Source organism: Colobus angolensis, unplaced genomic scaffold, assembly GCF_000951035.1.
Source record: "Colobus angolensis palliatus isolate OR3802 unplaced genomic scaffold, Cang.pa_1.0 Scaffold107, whole genome shotgun sequence".
Taxonomy (NCBI): domain Eukaryota; kingdom Metazoa; phylum Chordata; class Mammalia; order Primates; family Cercopithecidae; genus Colobus; species Colobus angolensis.
Window position 1 is genome coordinate 3,649,708 of NW_012111697.1, and position 27,448 is coordinate 3,677,155.

At 57.2% G+C, this 27,448-nt stretch overlaps 4 protein-coding genes across 9 annotated transcripts in view; 2 read left to right on the forward strand and 2 right to left on the reverse strand.

Annotated features, from left to right (window-relative positions):
* The window catches only part of KMT2B (lysine (K)-specific methyltransferase 2B), a gene marked incomplete at its 5' end in the record, with an annotated part of 20,877 nt that extends 2,938 nt beyond the window's left edge, over positions 1–17,939 (forward strand). The window contains 35 exons of the mRNA XM_011948970.1: positions 7–546; positions 1,084–1,197; positions 1,299–1,449; positions 1,728–2,007; positions 2,180–2,235; positions 2,464–2,739; positions 3,367–3,461; positions 3,719–3,817; positions 3,950–4,063; positions 4,182–4,328; positions 4,426–4,521; positions 4,943–5,060; positions 5,837–5,950; positions 6,119–6,303; positions 6,379–6,468; positions 6,562–6,666; positions 6,779–6,852; positions 7,460–7,575; positions 7,672–7,763; positions 7,845–7,982; positions 8,659–8,817; positions 9,049–9,169; positions 9,245–9,323; positions 9,414–9,574; positions 10,617–10,844; positions 10,924–12,217; positions 12,306–12,395; positions 12,472–12,581; positions 15,697–15,834; positions 15,919–15,993; positions 16,093–16,270; positions 16,693–16,800; positions 16,920–17,003; positions 17,123–17,252; positions 17,343–17,939. Coding sequence (XP_011804360.1) covers positions 7–546; positions 1,084–1,197; positions 1,299–1,449; positions 1,728–2,007; positions 2,180–2,235; positions 2,464–2,739; positions 3,367–3,461; positions 3,719–3,817; positions 3,950–4,063; positions 4,182–4,328; positions 4,426–4,521; positions 4,943–5,060; positions 5,837–5,950; positions 6,119–6,303; positions 6,379–6,468; positions 6,562–6,666; positions 6,779–6,852; positions 7,460–7,575; positions 7,672–7,763; positions 7,845–7,982; positions 8,659–8,817; positions 9,049–9,169; positions 9,245–9,323; positions 9,414–9,574; positions 10,617–10,844; positions 10,924–12,217; positions 12,306–12,395; positions 12,472–12,581; positions 15,697–15,834; positions 15,919–15,993; positions 16,093–16,270; positions 16,693–16,800; positions 16,920–17,003; positions 17,123–17,252; positions 17,343–17,618 — 6,231 coding nt within the window. The remainder of the gene's footprint in view (positions 1–6; positions 547–1,083; positions 1,198–1,298; positions 1,450–1,727; positions 2,008–2,179; positions 2,236–2,463; positions 2,740–3,366; positions 3,462–3,718; positions 3,818–3,949; positions 4,064–4,181; positions 4,329–4,425; positions 4,522–4,942; positions 5,061–5,836; positions 5,951–6,118; positions 6,304–6,378; positions 6,469–6,561; positions 6,667–6,778; positions 6,853–7,459; positions 7,576–7,671; positions 7,764–7,844; positions 7,983–8,658; positions 8,818–9,048; positions 9,170–9,244; positions 9,324–9,413; positions 9,575–10,616; positions 10,845–10,923; positions 12,218–12,305; positions 12,396–12,471; positions 12,582–15,696; positions 15,835–15,918; positions 15,994–16,092; positions 16,271–16,692; positions 16,801–16,919; positions 17,004–17,122; positions 17,253–17,342) is intronic.
* IGFLR1 (IGF-like family receptor 1) lies at positions 17,862–21,740 on the reverse strand. 2 transcript variants are annotated; one of them, XM_011948224.1, is made up of 5 exons: positions 21,691–21,740; positions 20,000–20,202; positions 19,360–19,544; positions 18,758–19,133; positions 17,862–18,674 (listed from the first exon to the last, which is right to left on the reverse strand). In XM_011948224.1, exons 2-5 carry the CDS (start codon positions 20,154–20,156, stop codon positions 18,349–18,351), a joined length of 1,044 nt encoding a protein of 347 aa, XP_011803614.1. In that variant the 5' UTR covers positions 20,157–20,202; positions 21,691–21,740; the 3' UTR covers positions 17,862–18,348. The 2 variants fall into 2 exon arrangements, with proteins under 2 accessions (XP_011803614.1, XP_011803609.1); XM_011948219.1 differs by lacking the exon at positions 21,691–21,740 and having other exon boundaries at positions 20,000–20,578.
* Positions 21,741–21,821: 81 nt separating this feature from the next.
* Positions 21,822–24,578, reverse strand: U2AF1L4 (U2 small nuclear RNA auxiliary factor 1-like 4). 3 transcript variants are annotated; one of them, XM_011948252.1, is made up of 7 exons: positions 24,535–24,578; positions 24,312–24,399; positions 23,557–23,655; positions 23,239–23,388; positions 23,059–23,153; position 22,468; positions 21,822–22,081 (listed from the first exon to the last, which is right to left on the reverse strand). In XM_011948252.1, exons 1-7 carry the CDS (start codon positions 24,576–24,578, stop codon positions 21,893–21,895), a joined length of 666 nt encoding a protein of 221 aa, XP_011803642.1. In that variant the 3' UTR covers positions 21,822–21,892. The 3 variants fall into 3 exon arrangements, 2 of the variants coding, with proteins under 2 accessions (XP_011803642.1, XP_011803648.1); XM_011948258.1 differs by lacking the exon at position 22,468 and having other exon boundaries at positions 21,822–22,082; positions 23,306–23,388; XR_001002443.1 differs by lacking the exons at positions 21,822–22,081; position 22,468; positions 23,059–23,153; positions 23,239–23,388; positions 24,535–24,578 and having other exon boundaries at positions 23,524–23,967.
* On the forward strand, positions 24,089–26,690 carry PSENEN (presenilin enhancer gamma secretase subunit). Of its 3 annotated transcripts, XM_011948240.1 has the most exons (5): positions 24,257–24,422; positions 24,796–24,875; positions 25,010–25,166; positions 25,598–25,702; positions 25,888–26,689. In XM_011948240.1, the coding sequence occupies exons 3-5, from the start codon at positions 25,106–25,108 to the stop codon at positions 26,025–26,027; spliced, it is 306 nt and encodes a 101-aa protein (XP_011803630.1). In that variant the 5' UTR covers positions 24,257–24,422; positions 24,796–24,875; positions 25,010–25,105; the 3' UTR covers positions 26,028–26,689. The 3 variants fall into 3 exon arrangements, with proteins under 3 accessions (XP_011803624.1, XP_011803630.1, XP_011803636.1); XM_011948234.1 differs by having other exon boundaries at positions 24,089–24,875; XM_011948246.1 differs by lacking the exon at positions 24,257–24,422 and having other exon boundaries at positions 24,752–24,875; positions 25,048–25,166; positions 25,888–26,690.
* Positions 26,691–27,448: the final 758 nt, after the last annotated feature.

A 27,448-nucleotide genomic window follows, 5' to 3' on the forward strand; every position in this document is an offset into this window, starting at 1 on the left:
GCCACCACCTCCCGGAGGCCCCTACTCCTTCGGGCCCCTCAGTTTACCCCAAGCGAAGCCCACCTGAAGATCTACGAATCGGTGCTTACTCCTCCTCCTCTTGGGGCTCCTGAAGCCCCTGAGCCAGAGCCTCCTCCTGCCGATGACTCTCCAGCTGAGCCTGAGCCTCGGGCAGTGGGCCGCACCAACCACCTCAGCCTGCCTCGATTCGCCCCTGTGGTCGCCACTCCTGTTAAGGCCGAGGTGTCCCCTCACGGGGCTCCAGCTCTGAGCAACGGGCCACAGACACAGGCTCAGCTACTGCAGCCCCTGCAGGCCTTGCAAACCCAGCTCCTGCCCCAGGCGCTACCGCCACCCCAGCCACAGCTGCAGCCACCGCCATCACCACAGCAGATGTCTCCCCTGGAAAAAGCCCGGATTGCGGGCCTGGGTTCCTTGCCACTGTCTGGGGTAGAGGAGAAGATGTTCAGCCTCCTCAAGAGAGCCAAAGTGCAGCTATTCAAGATCGACCAGCAGCAGCAGCAGAAGGTGGCAGCTTCCATGCCGGTGAGCATGGTATCTGGGCCCAGCGCACACCCAGCCATCTAGTCTCCATTCTCTGCAGTCCCTTAACCTCCCGCCTCCCTGGACACTTTCCAGCATTGCGGGGAACCCTCAGAATCTGACTTTCTGTGATCCCCCACCTTCCTTTGTTCCTCCCCAGCCCCGGCCCTTCCCTGTGCTAGTTCCCTGTGCCTGTCTTTCTTTTTTTTGAGATGGAGTCTCTGTCGCCCAGGCTGGAGTGCAGTGGCATGATCTTGGCTCGCTGTAGCCTTCGTTTCTGGGTTCAAGAGATTCTCCTGCCTCAGCCCCCTGAGTAATTGGGACTACAGGTGCCCGCCACCACACCTGGCTAATTTTTGTATGTTGAGTGGAGACAGGGTTTCACCACGTTGGCCAGGCTGGTCTTGAACTCCTGACCTTGTGATCTGCCCGCCTTGGCCTCCCAAAGTGCTGGGATTACAGGTGTCAGCCACCATACCCGGCTCCTTGTCCCTATCGTTTTTCACTATCCAGCCCCTGACCCTGTTTATTCCCTGCCAGCCGAGCCCTGGGGGGCAGATGGAGGAGGTGGCCGGGGCTCTCAAGCAGGTCTCCGACAGAGGCCCTGTCCGGCCCGAAGATGAGTCGGTGGAAGCTAAGAGAGAGCGGCCCTCGGTATGCATCGGGAGGAGGACCCTGAAGAAGACTGGCGGGAGGAGTGGGACTGTGGGAGCGCAAGCAGCAGCTGCCCGCCCACACTCTGATTTCTCCCCCAGGGTCCTGAGTCACCTGTGCAAGGTCCCCGCATCAAACACGTCTGCCGTCATGCTGCTGTGGCCCTGGGTCAGGCCCGGGCCATGGTGCCTGAAGATGTCCCTCGCCTCAGTGCCCTCCCTCTCAGGGATCGGCAGGACCTCGCCACAGAGGGTAGGTGGGGAGACTGGACAGCTATGTCAGGTTTGGGGATGACCCCACACTTGGGCGATGTGCACCAAGAACCTAGGAGAGAGGGAGCCAAGTCAGATGCTTGGGGGTTAGGTGGCAAGCGGGCTTGAGTACTAAGGTCCTAGAGCAACTTCGTTTGGGGGCACCAGGAACCTGGCGCTGTGAGAATGCCAGAGCCAGATTGTCGGAAAGCAGGGAAGTGAGGTATAAGGCCTGGTGGCTTTGTGGCTCCATCCCCTCCTCCCTGCCTGCTACAATAGATACATCATCAGCGTCTGAGACTGAGAGTGTCCCGTCACGGTCCCGGCGGGGAAAGGTGGAGACGGCAGGCCCTGGGGGAGACTCAGAGCCCGCAGGGTCTGGAGGGACCCTGACCCACACACCCCGGCGCTCACTGCCCTCCCATCACGGCAAGAAGATGCGGATGGCTCGATGTGGACACTGTCGGGGCTGTCTACGTGTGCAGGACTGTGGGTCCTGTGTCAACTGCCTAGACAAGCCCAAGTTTGGGGGCCCCAACACCAAGAAGCAGTGCTGTGTGTGAGTAGCTGGGGCGTGGCCTCGCTCCCGTGGGTGTCGGTCCTCTAGGCTTCCTGCCTCGCTCCTCTTCTGCCTGGCCAGAGCAGTGGGGTTGGCATTCTTGTGGAGAGCTTCCTCTCTTCCCCCAGACCACCAGTCCCCTACCCTGGTGACGTGCTGCTCCCCTCCCCAGATACCGGAAGTGTGACAAAATAGAGGCTCGGAAGATGGAACGACTGGCTAAAAAAGGTGACGAGCTTTAAGGAGCATTTCTTCTCAAAACCGTATTAGAGTTTGTGCTGTGGAGGGAGCTTGTTTCTTTGCTCTCCTCCCTTGCAGCTCACGCTGTCTGTCTTCTCCGTTGTGTGCTTTCATAGCTCCCGCGTTCATTCCCTGCCCCGCTTCTTTTTGGCTTCTCTCCCAGTGTCCCGTGTCCCTGGCTGAGCTCAAATCCTACTAAGTCCCCTGTTCCCGCAGGCCGGACGATAGTGAAGACGCTGTTGCCCTGGGATTCCGATGAATCTCCTGAGGCCTCCCCTGGTCCTCCAGGCCCACGCCGGGGGGCGGGAGCTGGGGGGCCCCGGGAGGAGGTGGTGGCCCCCCCAGGGCCCGAGGAGCAGGACTCCCTCCTGCAGCGCAAGTCAGCCCGGCGCTGCGTCAAACAGCGACCCTCCTATGATATCTTCGAGGATTCGGATGACTCGGAGCCCGGGGGCCCCCCTGCTCCTCGGCGTCGGACCCCCCGAGAAAATGGTGCGAACTGTTTAATGCTTTCTCTGTTGATCCTTTATTTAGTCTTGTGTCTTTTGTGTAGGAGGGACAAGGCACCCAGACCCAGGGCTCTGTCAGTCTGATAGAGAAGGTGGCTGAGGGCAGAGGAGGAGGCAGTTTTTAGCTGGATGTACGGAACTGGCTTATGAGCTGCTCAGTGAGCCTAATGAGTGAGACTTAAGGGTCATCCTAGGCCTGGTGCAGTGGCTCACACTTGTAATGCCAGCACTTTTGGGAGGCCGAAGTGGGAGGATCAGTTGAGCCCAGGAGTTCAAGACCAGCCAGGGCAACACAGTGGGACCCCATCTCTATAAAAGCAAAAGTTAGTTGTGTGTGGTGGCACGCATCTGTGGTCTCAGCTACTCAGGAGGCTGAGGCAGGAGGATCGTCTGAGCCTGGGAGTTCAAGGCTGCGGTGGGCTATGGGTCACGCCACTGCATTCCAGTCTGGGCAACAGAGCGAGACCCTGCCTCAAAAAACAAGAAAGAGTCGTCCTGGCGGGTCTTGGTTAGTTAAAGAAGGCCCTGGGAATCCAGGTAACATTTGGGGTTGTAGAAGAAGAGGGGCATGGAAGGGGAGGGACCTCACTGCTCATTGTGTCCTGACTAGAGCTGCCACTGCCAGAACCTGAGGAGCAGAGCCGGCCCCGCAAACCCACCCTGCAGCCTGTGTTGCAGCTCAAGGCCCGAAGGCGCCTGGACAAGGTCAGCACGGCCCGCTCCGAGAGCCCCTTCCCTCCAGGAGCTACCTGGCAAGTCAGAGTGACAGACACACCTGAGTGTCGTGGTGTGTCCACACGAGAGGACAGGCCCTGAGGGATGAGGCGGGCCTTGCCTGTCTGGAGAGCAGAGGGGTCTGGATCAGGGTCTGGGTCCAGTAGGCTGGGGGAAGGGCAGTGAGGAAAGGAGTCTGCATCTCCGCCAGGCTGGCAGCTCTAAACTCCCCCACCTTCCCTCCCCAGGATACTTTGGCCCCTGGCCCCTTTGCTTCTTTTCCCAATGGCTGGACTGGAAAGCAGAAGTCTCCTGATGGTGTGCACCGCGTCCGTGTGGATTTTAAGGTATGGTATTGAGTGGGGTGAGTTACAGAGCCTTTGGTTGGAAGAACCTTGATGACTGTGTCATTGAGAAGTCAGGTGGGTCTGCCTTGTATGCCTGGCTGCCCTCTGATCCTGCGTCCTCTCTTCCCCCAGGAGGATTGTGATTTAGAGAACGTGTGGCTGATGGGGGGCCTGAGTGTGCTCACCTCTGTGCCAGGGGGCCCCCCGATGGTGTGCTTGCTGTGTGCCAGCAAAGGACTCCACGAGGTTAGATCTCCGCCTTTCTTCACAGACCCCCAGATCTCTGTCGGTCCTCACAGCCTGATTCCTTGGGCCCTCTGGCCTCATGCTATGCCCATCATTCACTCCCTGACCCTGTCCCCAGCTGGTGTTCTGCCAAGTCTGCTGTGACCCTTTCCACCCATTCTGCCTGGAGGAGGCCGAGAGGCCCCTGCCCCAGCATCACGACACCTGGTGCTGCCGTCGCTGCAAGTTCTGCCACGTCTGTGGACGCAAAGGCCGTGGATCCAAGGTTTGGGCCCAGGGGCCAGCCGGGGTGCGTGGAGGCCTGAAGGTGAGGGCATCCCTGTGCCAGCAGGTTTCACCATCTCTGTCTCCGCATTCAACAGCACCTCCTGGAGTGCGAGCGCTGCCGCCATGCTTACCACCCAGCCTGTCTGGGGCCCAGCTATCCAACCCGGGCCACGCGCAAACGGCGCCACTGGGTGAGAGATGATGTTCACCCCTTAGCTTTGTCTCTAATGAATATCACCACCACCCCCAAACTTGCTCTAGGCTGTGGCTCTCAGGAGGAGCAGGGGTTGGGGATCCTCTTAAGAATTTGATTAGTAACATGTTCTCTTCAAAAATTTCACATAGGTCAGATTTATATTCAGAATTTGTGTGGAGTGGTTTTAGGAGCTTATGAATCTCACGTTCCATGGGCTCAGAATCCCCTGCTCTAGCCTGATGTCCGCTCCTGCCCTCCTCCTGTTTCTCCTCCGTGTCTGTCCTGTGTGTCTTCTCCTCTTACCTATCCCTCCTTGCCTGCTTCCTGCATATCCCCAACTCCTCCTCTCCCGTCTCCCGCTCATGTAGCTCCAGCCCAGTGTCTGGCTTTCCCCTAACATCGCCCTGCTCCCCCAGATCTGTTCAGCCTGTGTGCGCTGTAAGAGCTGTGGGGCAACTCCAGGCAAGAACTGGGACGTCGAGTGGTCTGGAGATTACAGCCTCTGCCCCAGGTGCACCCAACTATATGAGAAAGGTGGGGACCGGGCAGGGGAACTGGACACTGGGGGCCACTGGGGAATGGCCAGGCTCTTCTACAGGCTTTAGCACAGACCCTCTTTTCTCATGGCTTTCCACCTTCTAGCTATGGGACTATCGCTTCAACTCAGGGAACTCTTCCACAGGAGTCCGTCCAGTATGTAAAACAGGGACGCATAGCCCCTCTGAGGGTGGTGGGAGTGGAAGGCCTGGGACCCCACTATCTTGGTGTCTGAGGTACTTCCTGGAACCTCACGTCTCCACTGAGCAGTTTGGAAGCCTTATTCAGGTAGTACATCTGCAAGGCCCTGTGTTCTGCAGAGTCTGAAAAGAGGTCTCATCCTAAGGCCGAGCACAGTGGCTTGGAAGGCCAAGGCAGGTGGATCACCTGAGGTCAGGAGTTCGAGATCAGCCTGGCCAATGTGGTGAAACCCCATCTGTACTAAAAATACAAAAATTAGCCGGGCATGATGGTGGTTACCTGTAATCTCAGCTACTCGGGAGGCTGAGGCAGGAGAATTGCTTGAACCCAGGAGGCGGAGGTTGCAGTGAGCCGAGATCTCGCCATTGCACTCCAGCCTGGGTGACAGAGCAAGACTCTGTCTCAAAAAAAAAAAAAAAAAAACTCATCCTCAAGCATCTTTTAGGGACTGGTAGGGACTCAAAACTGGGGCATAACAGAGGCAGCTAAGGTACAGCTATTCTCTGAGCAGAGATGCTCAGGGCTGAGTGGGAACCCCAGCACCTCTGACTCCTTCTTTTCTTTTCCTCCAGGAAACTACTGCCCGATCTGCACACGCTGCTATGAAGACAACGACTATGAGAGCAAGATGATGCAGTGCGCACAGTGTGATCACTGGGTACATGCCAAGTGCGAGGGGCTCTCAGGTGAGTCAGTGGAGCACCTGGGCTGCAGCCTCAACCCTGTGGAGACCCCTACCCCCACCACAGGCCCCGAGAGGACAGGTGGGCTAAGGATCCTTGCTGGCCTAGAGGCTGCTGGGAGCCCTCACATCCTCTGAAACCACTTTTCCCTTTCCTACTCGGCTGTCCTAGATGAAGACTACGAGATCCTTTCAGGACTGCCAGACTCGGTGCTCTACACCTGCGGACCGTGTGCTGGGGCAGCACAGCCCCGCTGGCGAGAGGCCCTGAGCGGGGCCCTGCAGGGGGGCCTGCGCCAGGTGCTCCAGGGCCTGCTGAGCTCCAAGGTGGCGGGCCCACTGCTGCTCTGCACCCAGGTCTGGAGGGCCCTGGAGGCAGGATGGGGTGGGGCCAGGCCCACCCCCAGCCCTGCTAACTTCCCCGCTTTGCAGTGTGGGCCGGATGGGAAGCAGCTGCACCCAGGACCCTGCGGCCTGCAAGCTGTGAGTCAGCGCTTTGAGGATGGCCACTACAAGTCTGTGGTGAGTGGGACACCAGAAGGAGCAGATGGGTGCCAGGAGGAGAGGGCTGGGGTTGCGCAGAGGTGACTCAGTCTCTGACAAACCCCCTTACAGCACAGCTTTATGGAGGACATGGTGGGCATCCTCATGCGGCACTCAGAGGAGGGAGAGACCCCAGAGCGCCGGGCTGGAGGCCAGATGAAGGGGCTCCTGCTGAAGGTGAGCTCTTCCGGGGACGCCTGTGGGGTGGGGGAGTGGGCCCTTCAGACCCTGCCCCTGCCAGCTCTCCTGGGGAAGCCGGCTCTTCTCATCCTGTTAACCCACTCCCCAGCTGCTAGAATCTGCGTTCGGCTGGTTCGACGCCCACGACCCCAAGTACTGGCGACGGAGTACCCGGCTGCCAAAGTGAGCAAGGCGGAGTAGCAGGAGGGAAGCCAGGGAGTTAGGGCAAGGCTAGGGCATGCAGGGGCCATGCTGGGCTAAGAAGAGATGAGCAGAGGTAGGGTCTGGAGCGGAGCTGGAGAGGAGGGTGGTGGAACCTGGGTGAGATTCCTTGGTAGTGCTAGACTAGCAAAGCTTTGTTTCTGCTTTGTGCAGGGCAATGCTGGGGACAAAGCAGTGAGCAAGTCAAATTGGGCTCTGCTTGAAGAGCTCATTGTGGGGCCGGCCAGGCACTGAAGACCCAGATGGTCAGGGCAGTGATGGAGAATACCAGGGGGCGGTGGGGACCCAGAGGTGGTACCTTCTGGAGCCGAGGTGTCAGGGAAGCCTTCCTGAAAGAGATGACATTGGAGCAGAGCTGGGGAGGAGGAGTATTCCAGGCGTGAGGAGCAAGCAGCATTTCATATGTCCAAGGTGCCACAAGAGGGCCTGGCTTATTTGGTGAACTGAGAGAAGTTCCACGTGGAGAGGGAGCAGTGGGTGTCATGGCAAGTTGAGGCTGGTTTGTGGATGGGCCCCCGTTCAGCCGCTCTTGTTGGGCGCATCAGCTGCTAACGCTGCCTGTCCACAGCGGAGTCCTTCCCAACGCGGTGTTGCCCCCATCCCTGGATCATGTCTATGCGCAGTGGAGACAGCAGGAACCAGAGACCCCAGAATCAGGGCAGCCTCCAGGGGATCCCTCAGCAGGTACTGGGAAGTGGGGGTCCAGAAGCCAGGGGCCCTGTGTTGGTGACCTGGCTCCAGGTCCTGATTCTTAGACCTCCCTTCACATTTCCTTTCTAGCATTCCAGGGCAAGGATCCGGCTGCCTTCTCACACCTGGAGGACCCCCGTCAGTGTGCACTCTGCCTCAAATACGGGGATGCAGACTCCAAGGTGAGGGCTGCTCTGTGACACACCAGGTTATGGGGCCTGGTCCCTGGCCCCCCACATCATGCTACTCCTTTTCTGCCCCAGGAGGCGGGGCGGCTCCTGTACATCGGGCAGAATGAGTGGACACACGTCAACTGTGCCATCTGGTCGGCAGAAGTCTTCGAGGAGAACGACGGTTCCCTCAAGAATGTGCATGCTGCTGTGGCCCGAGGGAGGCAGATGGTGAGGGCGTGGGCCCAGAGAGGTGGGCAACCCTCTGGCTCTCGGGGAGGCCTCCTCTGGTGCAGACAGCTCTTCACATTCCCTACCTGGCATCTTTTCACTGCCAGGCTGAGGTCTCTTGGTTGCCCTGGGACGTTGGTGCTGATAGCAGCTTTTTCATATGTGGGTCCCTCTGGCCATAATCTGGGCCTGAAGCCTGGGAGTCTAAAAGTGAGAAGAGTGCCCATTGACTGAAGCTGGGCTGCATGCTTTCCATGCTGGGTGGTGTTGAGGTCTGACTACATCCCTGTGAGGTTAGACTCCCCACTCCTCAGAGTGGTGTCTGGGCCAGGTACAGAGAGACCTCAAGCGCTCTTGGGCAATAGGGTGGTAGAGATTCCCACTGCAGGGGTATCTGTGAGGTTGACAATAACACAACCTCTACCTGAAAGCAGTGTGACAAAGATGGTCAGTGCCATCAGCAAGCATTAGCTGTTGTCATTCTCGCTTCAAAGAACCAGAGAGAGTTTGGTGTGCACCTGGGCCTGGATGCAGCTGGGGAGAGGCTGCGCCTGGGGACAGCCTGTGCCGTGCCAGGTGCCAGGCTAGACAGGGACCCATGCAGACTCAGTGGCAGTGGTGCCTGGCGCCCGGCCCCAGCCCTGGCTTCTCCCCTGAGCCGCCCTCCCCTACGCAGCGCTGCGAGCTCTGCCTGAAGCCTGGTGCCACGGTGGGCTGCTGCCTGTCCTCCTGCCTCAGCAACTTCCACTTCATGTGTGCCCGGGCCAGCTACTGCATCTTCCAGGACGACAAGAAAGTCTTCTGTCAGAAACACACTGATCTCCTAGATGGCAAGGTGGGCCAGAACTGTGGGGCACACATCTCCTTCCCCACCTATCTTCCTGTTCACTTAGGGACCCCTGTGGCCCCCAGGCCTGGCCTTATTGCCTCTCTGTGTCTCCTCGTCTGTTTTCCCAGAGGCCTTTAGGCCAAGCCCCTGACTACTCAAACTTCACCTATCAAGTTATCCCTGGCATCCACCTCCCCCACCAATTCAGCCACCTCACTTTGCCACCCTCTCTTCCAGGAAATCGTGAACCCCGATGGTTTTGATGTTCTCCGCCGAGTCTATGTGGACTTCGAGGGCATCAACTTCAAGCGGAAGTTCTTGACGGGGCTTGAACCTGACGCCATCAACGTGCTCATTGGTAAGCTGCCTATTCTCCGCCCTGTCCTCCTGCCCTGGCCTGCCTGCCTTTCCTGACCTCTGCTTTGCACCACAGGCTCCATCCGCATTGACTCCCTGGGTACTCTGTCTGATCTCTCGGACTGCGAGGGACGGCTCTTCCCCATTGGCTACCAGTGAGCGGTTGGGGTGATCCATGGGGCCAGGGGACTTCATAGCTGGATCCCATTTCCCAAGCATCCTAACCGTCTTGTCCCACACGCCAGGTGCTCCCGTCTGTACTGGAGCACGGTGGATGCTCGGAGGCGCTGCTGGTATCGGTGCCGAATTCTGGAGTATCGGCCATGGGGGCCGCGGGAAGAGCCAGCTCACCTGGAGGCTGCAGAGGAGAACCAGACCATTGTGCACAGCCCCGCCCCTTCCTCAGGTGTGGCATTGGCTCTGTCTTCTTCCTGAATGCCGCTCTCCCTAAACAAACCTACAGATCTCTGTTCCCCGCTCCCTTTTGTAAACTCTAGGAGGCTTGCTCTTGCTTCAGTTGCTGTAACGTACTGGCAACTCGCTTACTGCCGTGCCTTGCGTGCCAGGGGCTGTGCCTGGCTTTTCATGGGAAGTGAGGTGGGGAGAGCAGCACGCTGTCTGCTTGAGTGGGGTGCTGGCTTTTGGACGACTGCAGGGAGCAGAGTGCTTACAGCTCCCTAACTTGGGGCTCTGTGCTCATGTAATGCTCCCCAGTGTTGCCATACTACACCTCAAAGGGGACAGTGGCTAAACACAGTAACATGGTGGGGGAGGTAGAATTGGACCTGGATCTGCTCAGCTCCCAAACCGGCCCCCTTCCAGCCATGCTGGTGGTGGGATGTAGCTGAGAGCTGGATGGCACAGGGCAAAGAATGGGCTTGGAAATGGGGAAGAGTTTGTTGTGGGCAGAGCAGGAGACGGAAGAGATTTGGATGATAGAAAGGGCTTAATTCCAGGTTGGAGCATGACAAGAAGTGGACAGAGGAGGAGGGTACACCCATCCCGTCTGGAAACGAGGGAGTGTTGGGTGGAGGAGGGAGATCAGTTTGCAGAGGTTGGGTGGCGCCAGGTAATGGAGAACCTTCGGGCTGGGGGCGGGCGGGGGCATCTGATGTGGCAGGGATGCACCAGGCAAGTAACAAAGTGGTAGGACTGGCCATGCTGGAGAGAGGGCATATCTCCATGGCATGCAAAGCCTGCAGCAGAGAGGAGATGGCAAGGAACGAGTGGGGAGTGGCCCTGAAGGGTCCCTGGCCCAGGTGTGTGCAGGTTTTGCCAACTCCACGTTGGGCTTGGCCTGGGTGATCACTGGAAACGGGGGCCTGTTGTGACTGGGTCAGGGTCGGGGACCTGGGAGGCACAGTGGCTCAGGAGGAGGGCAGGAGGGCATGTGGGCAGGCTTTGACGCAGAGCCCCTACCACCCCAATGCCGTTTCTCGCCTCTTCAGAGCCCCCAGGTGGTGAGGACCCCCCACTGGACACAGATGTCCTTGTCCCTGGAGCTCCTGAGCGCCACTCGCCCATTCAGAACCTGGACCCCCCACTGCGGCCAGATTCAGGCAGCGCCCCTCCTCCAGCTCCCCGTTCCTTCTCGGGGGCTCGAATCAAAGTGCCCAACTACTCACCGTCCCGGAGGCCCTTGGGGGGTGTCTCCTTTGGCCCCCTGCCCTCCCCTGGTGAGCACTGGGCATGTGGGGGTTGGGGTTGGAGCTGAGGAGATGGGAGCTGCTGGTGACACCAACCCTCCCCCAACAGGAAGTCCATCTTCGCTGACCCACCACATCCCCACAGTGGGAGACCCGGACTTCCCAGCTCCCCCCAGACGCTCCCGTCGTCCCAGCCCTTTGGCCCCCAGGCCGCCTCCGTCACGGCGGGCCTCCCCTCCTCTCAAAACCTCCCCTCAGCTCAGGGTGCCCCCTCCTACCTCAGTCGTCACAGCCCTCACACCTACCTCAGGGGAGCTGGCTCCCCCTGGCCCGGCCCCATCTCCACCACCCCCTGAAGACCTGGGCCCAGACTTCGAGGACATGGAGGTGGTGTCAGGACTGAGTGCTGCTGACCTGGACTTCGCGGCCAGCCTGCTGGGGACTGAGCCCTTCCAGGAAGAGATTGTAGCCGCTGGGGCCATGGGGAGCAGCCATGGGGGCCCAGGGGACAGCTCCGAGGAGGAGGCCAGCCCCAGCTCCCGCTACATCCACTTCCCTGTGACTGTGGTGTCCGCCCCTGGCCTGGCCCCCAGCGCCCCCCCTGGAGCCCCCCGCATTGAACAGCTGGACGGCGTGGATGACGGCACTGACAGCGAGGCCGAGGCGGTGCAGCAGCCTCGGGGCCAGGGCACTCCTCCTTCAGGGCCAGGAGTAGGCCGGGCAGGGGTCCTCGGGGCTGCAGGGGACAGGGCCCGGCCTCCTGAGGACCTGCCATCAGAAATTGTGGATTTTGTGTTGAAGAACCTAGGGGGGCCTGGGGAGGGAGGTGCTGGCCCTAGAGAGGAGTCGCTCCCCCCGGCGCCTCCCCTGGCTAATGGCAGCCAGCCCCCCCAGGGTCTGCCTGCCAGTCCAGCTGACCCCACCCGCACATTTGCCTGGCTCCCAGGGGCCCCGGGGGTCCGGGTGTTAAGCCTTGGCCCTGCCCCCGAGCCCCCCAAACCTGCCACATCCAAAATCATCCTTGTCAACAAGCTGGGGCAAGTATTTGTGAAGATGGCTGGGGAGGGTGAACCTGTCCCACCCCCAGTGAAGCAGCCACCGTTGCCCCCCACCATTTCCCCAACAGCTCCCACCTCCTGGACTCTGCCCCCAGGCCCCCTCCTCGGCGTGCTGCCCGTGGTCGGGGTGGTCCGCCCTGCCCCGCCCCCACCGCCCCCTCCCCTGACGCTGGTGCTGAGCAGTGGGCCAGCCAGCCCACCCCGCCAGGCCATCCGCGTCAAGAGGGTGTCCACTTTCTCTGGCCGGTCCCCGCCAGCACCTCCCCCATACAAAGCCCCCCGGCTGGATGAAGATGGAGAGGCCTCAGAGGATATCCCCCAGGTTCTGGGGCTTGGCAGTGGCGGGTGAGTGTGGGTGCTGAGACTGGCAGAGCAAGCAAGGGGGCGGATGGGTGGGAGATGCGGCTCATCCTTCTCGGGCTCGCCCTCCCAGGTTTAGCCGTGTGAGGATGAAAACCCCCACAGTGCGCGGGGTCCTTGACCTGGATCGGCCTGGGGAGCCCGCTGGGGAAGAAAGTCCTGGGTGAGTGACCAGGCATCTCTCCCTGGAGGGTCTGGGACCTCTGTCCTTCCCCTTCCTGACAGGTCTCTTCTCGCAGGCTCCTCCAGGAACGGTCCCCTTTGCTGCCACTTCCGGAAGGTGGTCCTCCCCAAGTCCCCGATGGTCCCCCAGACCTGCTGCTTGAGTCCCAGTGGCACCACTATTCAGGTAGGGACCGGTCTTGCCCTCTCTCTCCCTCCTTGCCTGTGCTTGGCTGAGCTGGGTGACTCACAGATGCAGAATCAGTCTGCTTTGAAAACCAGTATCTACTCCCGGGGGCCAAGCCTGAGCCTCAGTGCTAGGGTTAGAGATGACCTTGGGGAGTCTCTGGCCTTGTGGGAGAAACAGACGTGGGAATGATATTTCGGCTCTATGTGGGATCCTCTTAAGGGTCTTTGTCCAGCATGCCCAAGAGCCCAGGGGAGGGCCTCAGAGCCAAACCTGCCAAGGGCTGAGAGTTAGCTTCGTAGAGTAGCCAAAGGTGAAGTTCTAGGATCATCCAGAGAGAATGCAACCCAACTAGCACCCAGATGATGGTCAGGGACAGTGGGAAGATCAGAAGAGTGGTGTCCCAGAGGCTCGGGGAAGGGAGTCATCACATCTCAGCTGCCACAGAGACTACCAGGCCTATGGAGTCTAGGGTTGGTGTCCAGTGAGAGCAGGTGGCACAGGGTGGGATGTTGTGTCAGAGTCCAGAATTGAGACCATGGTTGAGGAAGGCAAAACAGCCCAGGCACCTGGCCAGAGTTCAGCTAAGGATGGTGAGGGGGAGGTGGGCCAGTAGCGTGGAGGTGCTTGGTGTGAGGGCCGAGACAGCGGAGGCATGGATGGCGGGGAAGGGCAGGCTGGGACGGAAAAGGCAGTGGGAGGAGGCCTGGTGGCCGGTTTTGAACTGGTGACCTCTGAGGTAAAGGAGAGGAGGGGAAGCAAGTGTTTATGCAGAAACTGTAATAGGGAGGGGTGGAGACCCCTGGAGGAGGCGTGGCTGGTAGACTGCTTGAAGCTGGGGGTACTTTTCTGTTGGTCCTTTAGGGCAGTGGTGGGGGGAATGGCTGCGGTCAGGTAAGCTCGTGGTCAAGCAGCCTGAGGCTGGGATTTTGTGGTAGCCCAATCCTGTCCAGATGTTTGGATTTTCTCATGACACAGAGCTCAGTTGCTGAGCGGGGAAGCAGAGTGATGTGGATTGAGACTGCTTAACTCAGAGGCTGCTTATGTCTCAGAGATGACATGAGAATATGGCAGTGGCCTTGGGAGGTCCCTGTCCTCAGGGACCAGACCACATTTTGGTGCAGGACACAGACACATTAGCAAGGGCAGGTTAGAGTGGGCACTGAGAAAGCGAGCAGTGAGAGCACCTGCCAGGGTCCTGTGGTCAGTCCTGCCGTGTTCGGGAAACAGTGGAGGTGAGGGTTGGGGGACACGGGGAAGAAGTTGTCAGAGGTGGACTCTGGGGCACTGAGGCCTGGAGAGGACGGGAGTCACACGGCAGGAGTGTTGCTTTAGAGTCTCCCTTGGGGCGGGGGAGGTGGGGCAGGGTGGTCTGGAGTGGTGACATCGGGAGAGTGTGGCCATGTGGGTTTTGCCTCTCCTAAAGCCTGTTCCATTCAAGCTTTTGTGCCCCCAACTCCCAGTGGTCAGTCCCCAGCCCACACCTGCTTGAGCAGCAGCAGCGTTTGGTGCAGCGGATCCCTCCCGCCTTGAAGCATTGTCTTCCCTGGCTTCCAAGGCTGCTCCTGCGCTCACCTCTGGTCCTGCCTCCTTGCCCACAGCTGTCAGTCAAGATGTGTGCCGGGGCCTTGGCCTTGACTTCTCTGTATGCTCACTCGCAGGGGCTCCCTTCCAGCTTGGTGGCTGTACTCCTGTCTGTGTTCTGATTGTCTCCACATTGCTCTCTCCAGCCTAGACCCTGTTCCTGAACTGTGGCCTCCTCCATCCCGTCCTGCTGCCTGCCCACCATCTCCACCAGCAGGTTGCAGGGGGAGGTTTCTAAGAGGCCTCTCAAAGTCAGCCTGTCCCAAACTGAGCCCTCCGCCTGCACGCCAAACCCATTCTTCTTTCACCTTTGCTATCTCAGTCCATGACAGTTTTGTCCTTCCAGGTGTTCAGGCCCAGTGTTGTCCTGACCCCCAAGCCACTTCTTCACATCCACATCTACTACGTCAGCATGTCCCGTCTGCCCTGTTTAATCTGTTAACCCTTGAGAAATCCACTAAATAGCTCATAACATACAGTGTACTTGGCTCTGTGCATGTGAGCCTATATAATAATATATTTGTAGCTGGGCACAGTGGCTCACGCCTGTAATCCCAGCACTTTGGGAGGCCAAGGCAGGTGGATCACCTGAGGTCAGCCTGGCCAACATAGTGAAACCCTGTCTATACTAAAAATACAAAAATTAGCCGGGTGTGGTGGTGGGCACCTGTAATCTTAGCTATTCAGGAGGCTGAGGCATGAGAATTGCTTGAATCTGAGAGACAGAGGTTGCAGTGAGCCGAGATCGCGCCATTGCATTCCAGCCTGGGCGACAGAACGAGACTGTCTCAAAAAATGATATTATAGGCCGGGCGCGGTGGCTCAAGCCTGTAATCCCAGCACTTTGGGAGGCCGAGGCGGGCGGATCACGAGGTCAGGAGATCGAGACCATCCTGGCTAACACGGTGAAACCCCGTCTCTACTAAAAAAATACAAAAAACTAGCCGGGCGAGGTGATGGGGCGCCTGTAGTCCCAGCTACTCGGGAGGCTGAGGCAGGAGAATGGTGTAAACCCGGGAGGCGGAGCTTGCAGTGAGCTGAGATCCGGCCACTGCACTCCAGCCTGGGCGACAGAGCGAGACTCCATCTCAAAAAAAAAAAAAAAAAATGATATTATATATTTGTAATAGTTACAGAAATTTGCTGCATCTAAAAAAGACGTGCAAAATATAATTCTCCGGTCTTTTAAATTTTGTGTGAGAAACAGAATAATGACAGGTAGATGGGATGTATGGGACACTGGGTTTGAGTGAGCCCTAGGCGTGTCCTGCCAAAAGGCCCCAAGCCTCCCTGGAACGCTCTTGTACCTGAGAAGTCCCACAGAAGAGGAGCCACAGGCTCCTTAGAGGAAGAAATGTTCATTCTGCAGCGCCCACTGGGTAATTGGAGCAGAAGGAGGGCCATTAGACCCTAGTATCTGTGTCTGCGCCTAGGGGTGGAGAGAGTGGTGTCTGCTGGGAGCGCAGCGGGGCTCAGGGGCTTTTGAGTCCAGGAAGGGTGATCTTCACTCCAGCCTGCTTCTTGGGACCAGGTGAGGCTTCAAGCTCTGAGGAAGAGCCTCCATCCCCAGATGATAAAGAGAACCAGGCCCCGAAACGGACTGGCCCACATCTGCGCTTCGAGATCAGCAGTGAGGATGGGTTCAGCGTGGAGGCAGAGAGCTTGGAGGGTGAGTTTGGGGGGTGCAGTGGCAGGAGGGAGAGTGTCCATAAAACACCATCCTGACTCAGCCCTGGCTCTGCTGTCTCCCCAGGGGCGTGGAGAACTCTGATCGAGAAAGTGCAAGAGGCCCGAGGGCATGCCCGACTCAGACATCTCTCCTTTAGTGGTAAGCAGGGGGCCCCGCAGGAGGCTGGGGGCTGGATGTCTCCCCGAGGGCACCATGGGCCCTCCACATGACAGGTGTGTCCTCAACATCTCCCCTCAGGAATGAGTGGGGCGAGACTCCTGGGCATCCACCACGATGCTGTCATCTTCCTGGCCGAGCAGCTTCCCGGAGCCCAGCGTTGCCAGCACTATAAGTTCCGTTACCACCAGCAAGGAGAGGGCCAGGAGGAGCCGCCCCTGAATCCCCATGGGGCTGCTCGGGCAGAGGTCTATCTCCGGTGAGAGGTCTAGGGTGTGTTGCCCGGGTCAGGATGCCCCTATGAGAGCTCTTGAGGGTGGGAGTTAACTGTGTAGTTACATATTTGTATACTGTATATATACTACATGTTTATATATATATGTGGAGGTTGGAAACTGAGGCCTGGGGAGGAGACATTAGGTCACTTCAAGAGTTATTTCTAGAGCTGGCCACGCTCAGTGGCTCACGCCTGTAATCCCACCACTTTGGGAGGCTGAGGCAGTAGGATCGCATGAGCCCAGGGTTCGAGACCAGCGTGGGCAACATGGCAAAACCGCATCTGTAAAATAAAAATTTAAAGAAGAGTTATTTCTAGAGCTGACATAAGAATGAACCCCACCCATTTCCCTGTTAGCCCTGTCTTCAATAGTATGTTCTTCCTTCCCCTGCTCCCACCTGCAGGAAGTGCACCTTTGACATGTTCAACTTCCTGGCCTCCCAGCACCGGGTGCTCCCTGAGGGGGCCACCTGTGATGAGGAAGAGGATGAGGTGCAGCTCAGGTCAACCAGGTATGGAGTGTGAGCTGGGGGGCAGATGGTGGTCTGGAAGGAAGGGTCTTAGAGAGTGAGCACGGGTGAGAGAGGTCTTTCTGAGCACCAGCCTGGGTGACCCTGCTGTCCCTCACCAGACGTGCCACCAGCCTGGAGCTGCCCATGGCCATGCGCTTTCGTCACCTTAAGAAGACGTCCAAAGAAGCTGTGGGTGTCTACAGGTGAGTGGGGTTGGGGGGGAGGATGCCCCTTGGGTGGACGGACAGGTGCACTGGGTAGGGGGTACTGCCTGGTTTCTGTCCCCCTCCCCCCTGAGTTCCCTGTTTGTCCTGCCCTGCAGATCAGCCATCCATGGGCGAGGCCTGTTCTGTAAGCGCAACATCGATGCAGGGGAGATGGTCATCGAGTACTCCGGCATCGTCATCCGCTCTGTGCTGACTGACAAGCGGGAGAAGTTCTACGATGGGAAGGTGGGCTCCCAGTGGCCGTGGGAAGACAGTGGGTGAAGCGAGCCTGTCCACAGGGACAGAGCACCTGATCTCCCCACCTCATCCCTGCAGGGCATCGGGTGCTATATGTTCCGCATGGATGACTTTGATGTAGTGGACGCCACGATGCATGGCAATGCCGCCCGCTTCATCAACCACTCTTGTGAGCCCAACTGCTTCTCTCGGGTCATCCACGTGGAGGGCCAGAAACACATTGTCATCTTCGCCCTGCGCCGCATCCTGCGTGGTGAGGAGCTCACCTACGACTACAAGTTCCCCATCGAGGATGCCAGCAACAAGCTGCCCTGCAACTGTGGCGCCAAGCGCTGCCGTCGGTTCCTTAACTGAGGCCGTGGTTGCCCATCACGACCCCTCACACCTCCTGCTGCCGTCGCTGCCATCTTGCCCCTAGCCTGGGGGCCCCCCAGCCCCTCCCAGAGTATCTCGCCCCCATCCTCATGTTCAGGGTGGATGTGGGCATGCAGGCGACAAGGGCCCTGCCTCCACCCCTTCAGCCCACCCAGCAATCGCCCCCTTTCTGCTCTGGGGGCCCAGGATGTAGATATTGTACAAAGGTTTCTAAATCCCTTCTTTTCTATGCACTTTTTTATTTAAGAGGTGGGGTCCCAGGTGGGAACCCCCCCACAATAAAGTCTGTCAATGTTTGGAGAGATGGTCTTCCCATTTGTAGGGTATGGGGGCAGGTAGGAACCCCACTTCTACACACCCACCCATCATAAGCCAAGGAAGTTCATCAGCCTCAACAGATAGGTGAGGCCATCATTGAGAATTAGAAGTCAGTCGGGTCTGTTATGGCTTCAGAACAACACAGAACACAGAACACAGCACGTGTCTGTAGCAGGGCTGTTGCCCAGAGGGGATTCTGGTGGCCCAGAGGCTTCTGGGGTCAACCCTCCCACATGTATAGGCCCTTCTAGGGCAAAGAGCAGTGAGGATAGCTGTTGGGTCTTTGCCTAATTAGGATTGTACTTCAAGAAGTACTTCAAAGCTAATTGTATACTAGACGTAGCAGTCAACAAAGTTCTTTATTGGAGTGTTAAGCCCAGCAAACCCCAGATCAGCCAAGCTTGGACAGCACCCGCAATGCATCTGCCCGCCCTAGCTGGGCGAGGTGTGTGCCAAGCTGGCCCAGAGAGGCAGAGGGCTCCCTTGCCACCACCATCTCAATCAGAGCCCGCAGCGGCGAGCGACTCGGCCGCAGCGAATAGGCAAAGGTGGACCAGGCAGCAGGCAGCCCGTATCTCGCGGCCAGGTGTCGAGTAGTGCCATGGGCCATGCCCCCACCTGGCCCAGGCTCAGGGTCCAGCAGTACAATCAGCTCTTCCAGCACTTCCAGCTCATCTAGGAGGCGAGACAGGGGCTGTGACCCCAGACCAGGCAGTTCTGGAAGAAAGGGGAAGGGTAAAGGGGAGGAAGGGTGGGCGTCCAGTCCACCTTCCCCGCCCCGGGGCTCCTCCAGGACTAACCCCTGCTCAGGAGTGGAAGCAGAGAGGCCTTCCATGTGTCCCCTGTCTCCAGGGCGCCTGGGGAGGACAGATGCGAGGAGGAAGGGGCGTGGGTGTTGGGGACTCCGCAGACCAAGCCAGGATAGGGATAGGGGTCGGCTTTCTCCTTGGGCCGGCAGAAGTGCCAGAGCAGAATGAACAGGAGGATCGCTGTCACCGCCAAGGTCAGGAGCAGGACCAGCACCAACAGCGGGAGGAAAGTCGGCAAGGCCTGCTGAGGGATGGGCTCAGGGGTCCTCCAGGCAATGGAACTTGCTGGTGAGCTGCGCTCCTGGGAGCTAGGGGCGCCCGGGTTTCCAGGTGTGAGGGGGCAGGGCCCCTTGGCAGGGACCGGCCTCTGGGGATAAGGGGTTGGAGTAAAGCTGGAGGCCACACTCCACTCCTGACCGCTCCCAAACCTTTCATCTTTATACCCTTTAATGGGGCCACATCCCATGTGATATGGTACCTGATAAGGTAGTTGGGTCCCGCAAGGCCCAACTTATGTAGGGCTATGCCCGCTCCCTACATCTAGGCCCCCCACCTCCGGCACGCCCTTGCCCGGCCGGGAGTCCCATCCGCACCTCTCTGCAGCGCCACAGGGTTCTGCCCCCGCCCGCGGCGGGAGTGGGGGTCACGGCTCCGCCGCCGCAGGGGCTACATAGCTCCGCACCGTCGGGGTTGCACTGCCCAGAAGAACACTCTCGGAACGGGAGCGTAACGAAATCGCCGTGGTCATTGAGCCCGCAGTTTTCCCGGAACTCATAGTCTAGCGGGAAAGCTGCTCTCCAGCGCGGCCGTCTAGCCCGCCCCTGCTCAGGCTACGCCCTCTCCCTTCGCCCTATCCCAGCGTGCCCCGCCCCTCCAGGACGCCCCCAGCCTATCAGCGTGCGCTCCGCTCCTGTCACTTTTCTCCGGGCTCGCCTTTTCATTCCCCGCCTGCTCTGCTCCGAGCTCCGCCCACTCCCGGTTTATCTACATAAAGCCCACCCTTTCCACGGGGCCCCTATCCCGCCTCTCCAGCCATATCCCTTCGCTATTGCCCTACGGTAGCCCGCGCTATCTGCAGAGGCTCTGTCTGCCATCCCTGTGTGATCTACATAAGGCCCACCGCTTAGACCCGTAAGCAAGACTCTCTGGCCCCTAGCCCACAGACCTCACCCCTTCCCCGCTCCCTATCACCTGCAAGCTCCGCCCAAGCAAGGCTGGGTCTCGGATTCTCACCCGGGCAGGGGGGCGGCCCGAAGCGCTGCAGGCAGCTGCTGCAGCACTTGTTGTCTGGGTTCCAGTATTCAAGGCGGCCGCAGTACTGGGAGGCTTCCGGCAGTGACGCCAGAGCCAGAAGCAGCAAGGCCGTCAGGAGGCATCGTCCAGGCCCCATCTGGGGGACCGTGATAGCACGGTCCAAACACAGCGCCTCTGCCACACTTCCGGGGAAACCGGGCAGAAGAAAGGACGCGGTGATGTAGGGGAACAGAATTCCCACGCCTCTTCGGAAGCCGGGAATCTACCCTCGAGTCCCCATCCCCCAACTGAGCCGGTTATCAGAGAAGCCCACAAAGCCAAAAGGGGACTAAGAGAGAGCACTGCGGATCTAGATCGCAAGAATGCATATCCCACTTCTGCCATTTCCTCACCCACCCACCTTCCCTTTTCCATCCCTAAAATGAGACAATAATAGCACCTGTCTCATAGGGTTATTGTGGAGAATTAGAACCGTTATTAGAAGTAAAGCAGGGGCTGGGTGCGGTGGCTCATGCCTGTAATCCCAACACTTCGGGAGGCCAAGACAGGAGGACCACTTGAGCCCAGGAGTTCGAGAGATCAGCCTGGACAACAAAATGAAACCCTGTCTCTACAAAAAAAAAAAAAAAAAAAAGCAAAGCACTTTGCCAAGTGCAGTGGCTCACATCTGTAGTCCCTGCTACTAGGGAGGCCAAGGTGGGAGGATTGCTTGAGCCACAAATTATAGACCAGCCTGGGCAACACAGTAAGACCTCATCTCTAAAAACAAAACCGAAAAAACTGGCTGCTGGGCGCAGTCGCTAACGCCTGTAATCCCAACACTTTGGGAGGCCAAGGTGGGTGGATCACCTGAAGTCAGTAGTTCAAAACCAGCCTGGCCTACATGGTGAAACGCTGTTTCTATTAAAAATACAATATTAGCTGGGCGTGGTAGCGCATGCCTATAAATCCCAGCTACTTGGGAGGCTGAGGCAGGAGAATTGCTTGAACCTGGGAGGTGGAGGCTGCAGTGAGCTGAAATTGTGCCATTGCACTCCAGCCTGGGCAACAAGAGTGAAACTTTTTTTTTTTTTTTGAGATGGTCTCGCTCTGTCACCCAGGCTGGAGTGCAGTGGCCAGATCTCAGCTCACTGCAAGCTCCGCCTCCCGGGTTTACGCCATTCTCCTGCCTCAGCCTCCTGAGTAGCTGGAACTACAGGCACCTGCCACCTCGCCTGGCTAGTTTTATGTATTTTTTAGTAGAGACGGGGTTTCACCATGTTAGCCAGGATGGTCTCAATCTCCTGACCTCGTGATCCACCCGTCTCGGCCTCCCAAAGTGCTGGGATTACAGGCTTGAGCCACCGAGCCCAGCCAAGAGTGAAACTCTTTAAAACAAAAACAAAAACAAAAACAAGCTAAAGTGCTGAGAATAGCACCTCACATATAGTAAACTCAATGTTTAAGTGTAAGCATTACTAACTCCCATCTCAATTTGGCAGGGACGGAGGAGACAGCCCTGTACTGACTGAGACAACCTCCCAGCACCTCACCTCACCTCACCTTCCAATCCTCATCTCCTTGGGGCTAGGACTCCTCCCACCTGCCACAACCAGGTCTCTCCCCCTTGAATAAGCCTCAGATGGAGGTGCTAAGGTTTTCAGCACAAGGTGTCCCCACCCTACCAGTACCGTTAGGGTCCTGGGTCCCAAGCTGGCTGTGCCAAGTTCCTCAGCTGAAGTTGTGGCCAGGACCCAGTCTTGTTTCCCCTTTTCGTCACATGTGTGGGTGGAGGGAAATGCCAAACCACAGCAAAAGCAAGTTGATACCAAAGCAAAACACGGAGCTTTATTAAGAGAAGGGCGGTAGAAGAAAGTCTCCATGCTGAACAGATTACATTATGGAGCCCGGGAGCCTGGGAAAGATGGGCCAGGAGAGTGAAGGGAGCTTTGAGGAGAGGTCCTGCCAGAAATATTTGTCCCTGTCTGGGGTGAAGGATAAGAAGCGGCCATGCCGGTGATCAGGGGAACGCCGATGGTTCCCCTCTCGGGGACAGTGGCTAGTATGGAACCTCGGGGGTGACTTGGGAATAGGAGTGTTGAGAGTTAGGTTAGAACGCTGAGGAGTGGTGCAGAGATCCTGCAGGCCTGCCTCTTTGCTCTGGGATGAGGCAGGAGGGTGCTGAAATAACTAGAGTTCTAAGACATGGCCTCAGTGGCCAGCATCGGGGTACTCAGTGGCCAGTATCAGGCCAGGCTAGTCGTGGATTAGGGGTTCAGGCTGGTTTGGGGATTGGGACTTAGGTACTGGTCTACAGATGGGGCTCAGAACTACTCTTAGGGTGTAACAGTCTTGGGAATGACCAGGCGCGGTGGCTCACGCCTGTAATCCCCACACTCTGGGAGGCCAAGATGGGTGGATTACCTGAGGTCAGGAGTTCGAGACCAGCCTGGCCAACATGGTGAAACCCTGTTTCTACTAAAAATACAAAAATTAGCCAGGCGTGGTCGTGGGTACCTGTAATCCCAGCTACTTGGAAGGCTGAGAAAGGAGAATTGCTTGAACCTGGGAGGCAGCGGTTGCAGTGAGCCGAGACCATGCCTTTGCACTCCAGCCTAGGGAAGAAGAGCAAAACTCCGTCTCAAAAAAAAAAAAAAAAAAGAGCCAGGAGTGGTGGCTCACGCCTGTAATCCCCACACTTTGGGAGGCCAAGATGGGTGGATTACCTGAGGTCAGGAGTTCAGACCAGCCTGGCCAAGATGGTGAAACCCCGTCTCTACTAAAAATACAAAAATTAGATGGGCATGGTGGCGGGCACCTGTAATCCCAGCTACTTGGGAGGCTGAAGCAGAAGAATTGCTTGAACCTGGGAGGCAGAGGTTGCAGCGAGCCAAGATCATGCCACTGCACTCCAGGCCGGGCGACAGAGCGAGTCTCCACCTCAAAAAAAAAAAAAAAAGAGTCTTGGGAACGTTGTTACTAGCACTTAGGGTCAGGCTCATCTGAGAATATAGGGGCCTTAGGACATGAGGAGACATAGCAGGCTGGTCCTGAGGTACCTGCGCCTGGGTCCCCGCCCATAGAGCTGCCTCTGGAGGTTCTGGGAAATGGGCCGCAGATGCATGAAGTTGCAGAAGCCACCTCGGGTACATTCCTTGCATAGAGAGATGGAGGAGGCCATTGTCACTGACAGCCCCTACCACACATTCAAAGTCTGGGATTCCAAGTGCCCATCCCACCCTTGTACTACCATACCCTATCTCATACTGGCGACAGCATGACTCCCGAAAGTCAGTGACAGGAGACAGTTCAGCGTGCACAGCCTGTCCATTGAACCAGCGGTTATTGAGTTCAGCCACGGCCCGCTCTGCATCCTCTTCCCGCCGGAACTGCAGGAAACGTCAGTCAGGGTCAGCAGGAGAACTCAGAGATCTTCAGGGTACTCATTAGCAGCTCTGGGGCTAGACTGGATTTAGTGATGAACTTCAAGCTGAGAGCCTTCAGTGGCCACCATGAGACACTGAAATGCCTCCACCTAAGCAGGGGACAGCAAGCACCTTGACATAGATGTTGCCCACGAGGTGGTCCCCAAGGTTGTCGCACACATTCATCTCTTCAATCTCTCCATACTTCTCCTGCAATTCTGTGAACACCTCCTGTGGAAGACGGAGAGGAACTCAGCTGAGCTCCCACAAGAAACCCAACCTACCCCTGCCAACCCTCACCGCGAAGAAGCTATCATAGTGCTCCTGCACCTCCACGTCGCTCACATGACCTGGGGGAGGGGGCGTAGGGTGGAATCAGGGCGTAGCCTACTGGGGGCTATTCACCTTGCCCCCAGACCTGGTCCCTTACAGTGTGATCCGTCTGCAGTTTGGGCTGTATTCTGTGGATTCCGGTACAGGTTGAGCAGCACTATGGTCCGCACAGAATTTAAAAGGGGCGGGGCCTGAGCTCAGAGGGCAGGGCTGCATGCAAAGAGAGTGAGGCATGAAGGTTGGGGGTGGAATCTTGCACCCCAGCCTAAGCATGGTGAGTGCATCGGCGATCCTTTTCCCCTAAGAAACCAGAAACGGGATGGAGGGGACTGACAAGGATGAACAGCCGCGGGGTGCATGGGGGCGCAACCAAGTTCCCAGGAGAAGGGCAGGAAGACTGGTGGGAGGAGCCTGCAGAAAAGTCCAATCAGAAAAAGAACCGGGCGGTGGGGAGGGCCTCAGGAACTCGGAATAGGCGGGACATAGTGACTACGGCCCCAGAAGAGGAAGGGCCAAGGAGGCGTTAACCCCAGAGGCTCCGTGCCGGGTCTCACCTGGCTGATCGTCGGCTTGTTGTGAAGCCGGGAGCATCGGTCTCCGTGCCGGCAGACCCCGATCTTAAAGTAAAAAGAGCAGTTAACCCTGGAAGAGGTGCAAAGACAGAAGTGAACCGAGGGCCGGGGAGGCGGGGCACCCCAGAAACACCGCCCCACCACCCGGGACCCCAGGACCCCGGCCTCTACTCCACGAGAGTCCACTCCCAGCGCCCGTTCTCACTTGTCCTTCTCAGTTCCGAATATCGAAGCTAAATATTCAGCCATTTTTACCCAAGCCCTCCAGTTCTGACTGCTCTTACATCACTTCCGTTGCTTAGGAGCGCTGGGAAGTGTAGTTCGTTGCCCCCTCCAGGCGCTTACCAAGCTCTCGGAAACGCCCCAGGGCGCTTGCGCGTGGGAGGCGTGCGACTCCCCGGCAGGAATTCTCTCAACAGCGCATGCGTGCAGTGTTGCCTCGCCCAAAGAAGACTACAATCTCCAGGGAAACCTGGGGCATTTCGCGCATACGTCCGTAACTGAAAGTGGCTAAGGCATCCCAGCCGGAGGAAGTGAGCTCTCGTGGTAAGTTGGGGGTCGTTTCGCCCACCCTAGTAAGCATAAAGAGCTCTTTAATCCAGCCAGCTTGCTAGTGGGAGCGGGGATGCTCTGCTTTCAGCAAACCCACCTTTACATTTATCTCTGATTTGTTGTAATAGGGGCGTGGTTGTTCGTGATCTTTGCATCTGTTACATAGGGTCAAGGCTTGGGTCTTGCCCCGCAGACCCTTGGGACGACCCGGCCCCAGCGCAGCTATGAACCTGGAGCGAGTGTCCAATGAGGAGAAGTTGAACCTGTGCCGGAAGTACTACCTGGGTAAGGGCAGATCACTAGGGTCCCAGGAGAAGAGAGGGGACTGGACTAGAGCACCAGAGGGAAGAGGGCCTCGGGGCCTGGATTCGTGAGTCTAAGAGATGAAGCACCTGTGAACGCCGACTCCTGGAGTTGAGCGGGGAGGGCCTGGGTCCTGAGGAATGAGGAAGCTGGGGCCTCAGTTTCTGGATCCCAAGAGAGGAGGGGGATTGAGGGCCTGGACTCTTGGGTCCAGCGAAAGAGATGGTTGAGGAATCAGATTCCTGGATCCCAAAGAGGAGCCAGATTCCTGAGTCCCTGACAGCAGAAATCTCCATTTGAACTTGGGTGTGGGAGAGTTTCTTCCAAATAGGTCTTCTGGGTGGGAGTTGGAGAAGATCTTCATGGCCTTATGAGGTTTTAGGGTTTGTGTGGTTTTTTTTCTTTCTCCCTAGGTGGGTTTGCTTTCCTGCCTTTTCTCTGGTTGGTCAACATCTTCTGGTTCTTCCGAGAGGCCTTCCTTGTCCCAGCCTACACAGAACAGAGCCAAATCAAAGGCTGTGAGTCCAGAGTATAGAGGAGGGAGGCCAGTGGCTGGGGAGAGGGGGAAGCGGGGGAGTCTTGGTGGGAAGGGACAATGGAGGATCCAGAATTTTGGGGCTCTGGGTGAGAAGGGAAGGCTGGTCTAGGGAAGTCTGGAGAGCAGCAGGAGGCCAACCCTTCCCACTTCTGTTTCCCATGACAGATGTCTGGCGCTCAGCTGTGGGCTTCCTCTTCTGGGTGATAGTGCTCACCTCCTGGATCACCATCTTCCAGATCTACCGGCCCCGCTGGGGTGCCCTTGGGGACTACCTCTCCTTCACCATACCTCTGGGCACCCCCTGACAACTTCTGCACAGACTGGGACCCTGCTCATTCTCCCAGGACAGGCTCCTTAGAGCAGAGGAGCCTGTCCTGGGAGCCCCTTCTCAAACTCCTAAGACTTGTTTTCATCTCCCCTGTTCTCTGCTGACATCCCCAATAAAGGACCCTAACTTTCGATACTGACTTCCTGGGATCTTTTAGAGGTTGAGGCATAAATGATTATTAATATTTAAAAACATCTGTTGAGTGCTTCGTGCCAGGCTTAGTATTTAGACATGATATACATTTTTTACAGTAAATACTACTCATAATCTTCTGAACTAGGAACTTTCCAGCTCAGGAACTAAGCAGGAATAGTGCTTTCTTAGATGAGGAACTAAGAAAAAAATAGTGCTTCCATTTCTTTCTCTTTTTTTTTTGAGACAGTCTTGCTCTGTTGCCCAGGCTGGAATGCAGTGGTGCAATTGGTGTAGTGCTTCCATTTCTAGGGGCTGTTACCCTGTACTGGTAGTTGTGAATTCAAAAACATAACTTTCCTACTGTGGGTTTCAGTATTCTCATCAGAAGTGTAGATCACAGCGCTACCTCCTAGGATTTATTTGGACCAAGATGTGTGATAAATGCAAGTTTCCCGTTTTCTGAAGGAAGTGTTGTCTGCAAAAATAAAAATAGTCAAGAGCTTTCTCAGAGAATCCTTCCTTGACCATCCAACTTATTTAAAATTCAATCACCACCTTGATATTCCTATGTCCGTTTAAGGCTACACTTTTTGTGTGGCTTTTTTTTTTGTTTGGGGGGGGGATTTGTTGTTGTCTGTTTGTTTTTCTAGATAGAGTCTTGCTCTGTCGCTCAGGCTGGAGTGCAGAGGTGCGCTCTCAGCTCACTGCAACCTCCGCCTCCCGGATTCAAGCGTTTCTCCTGCCTCAGCCTCTCGAGTAGCTGGAATTACAGGCGCATGCCACCAGTCCCGGCTAATTTTTGTATTTTTAGTAGAGACAGGGTTTCACCATGTTGGCCAAGCTGGTCTCGAACTCCTGGTCGCAGGTGATCTGCCCGCCTCGGCCTCCCAAAGGGCTGATATTTACAGGTGTGGGCCACCGTGCCCCGCCCAGACTATATTCTTTCTCCTATTACATTTCACTTAAAATGTTTTACTTGTTTACTGTTTATCTTCCATTCTTTAAAAGATAAGCCCTATTAGGGCAGGGATTTTTGTCTGTTCTGTTCCTCGAGGTGTCCCCAATGCCTAGAAGAGTGCCCGGCATACTAACAAATATTTGCAAAATGAATGAAGTTGTACCTGCAAAGAGATTAACTGGTACCTGTCACTTAGAGAGTGCTCAGTGAGAGGGAACCCAACATTATTTTACATTTGTCTTCCTCTTAGGGATGAAGGGACTCCAACGGTTGGTTAAATTCGGTAAAGAGCTAAATTGGTGTTG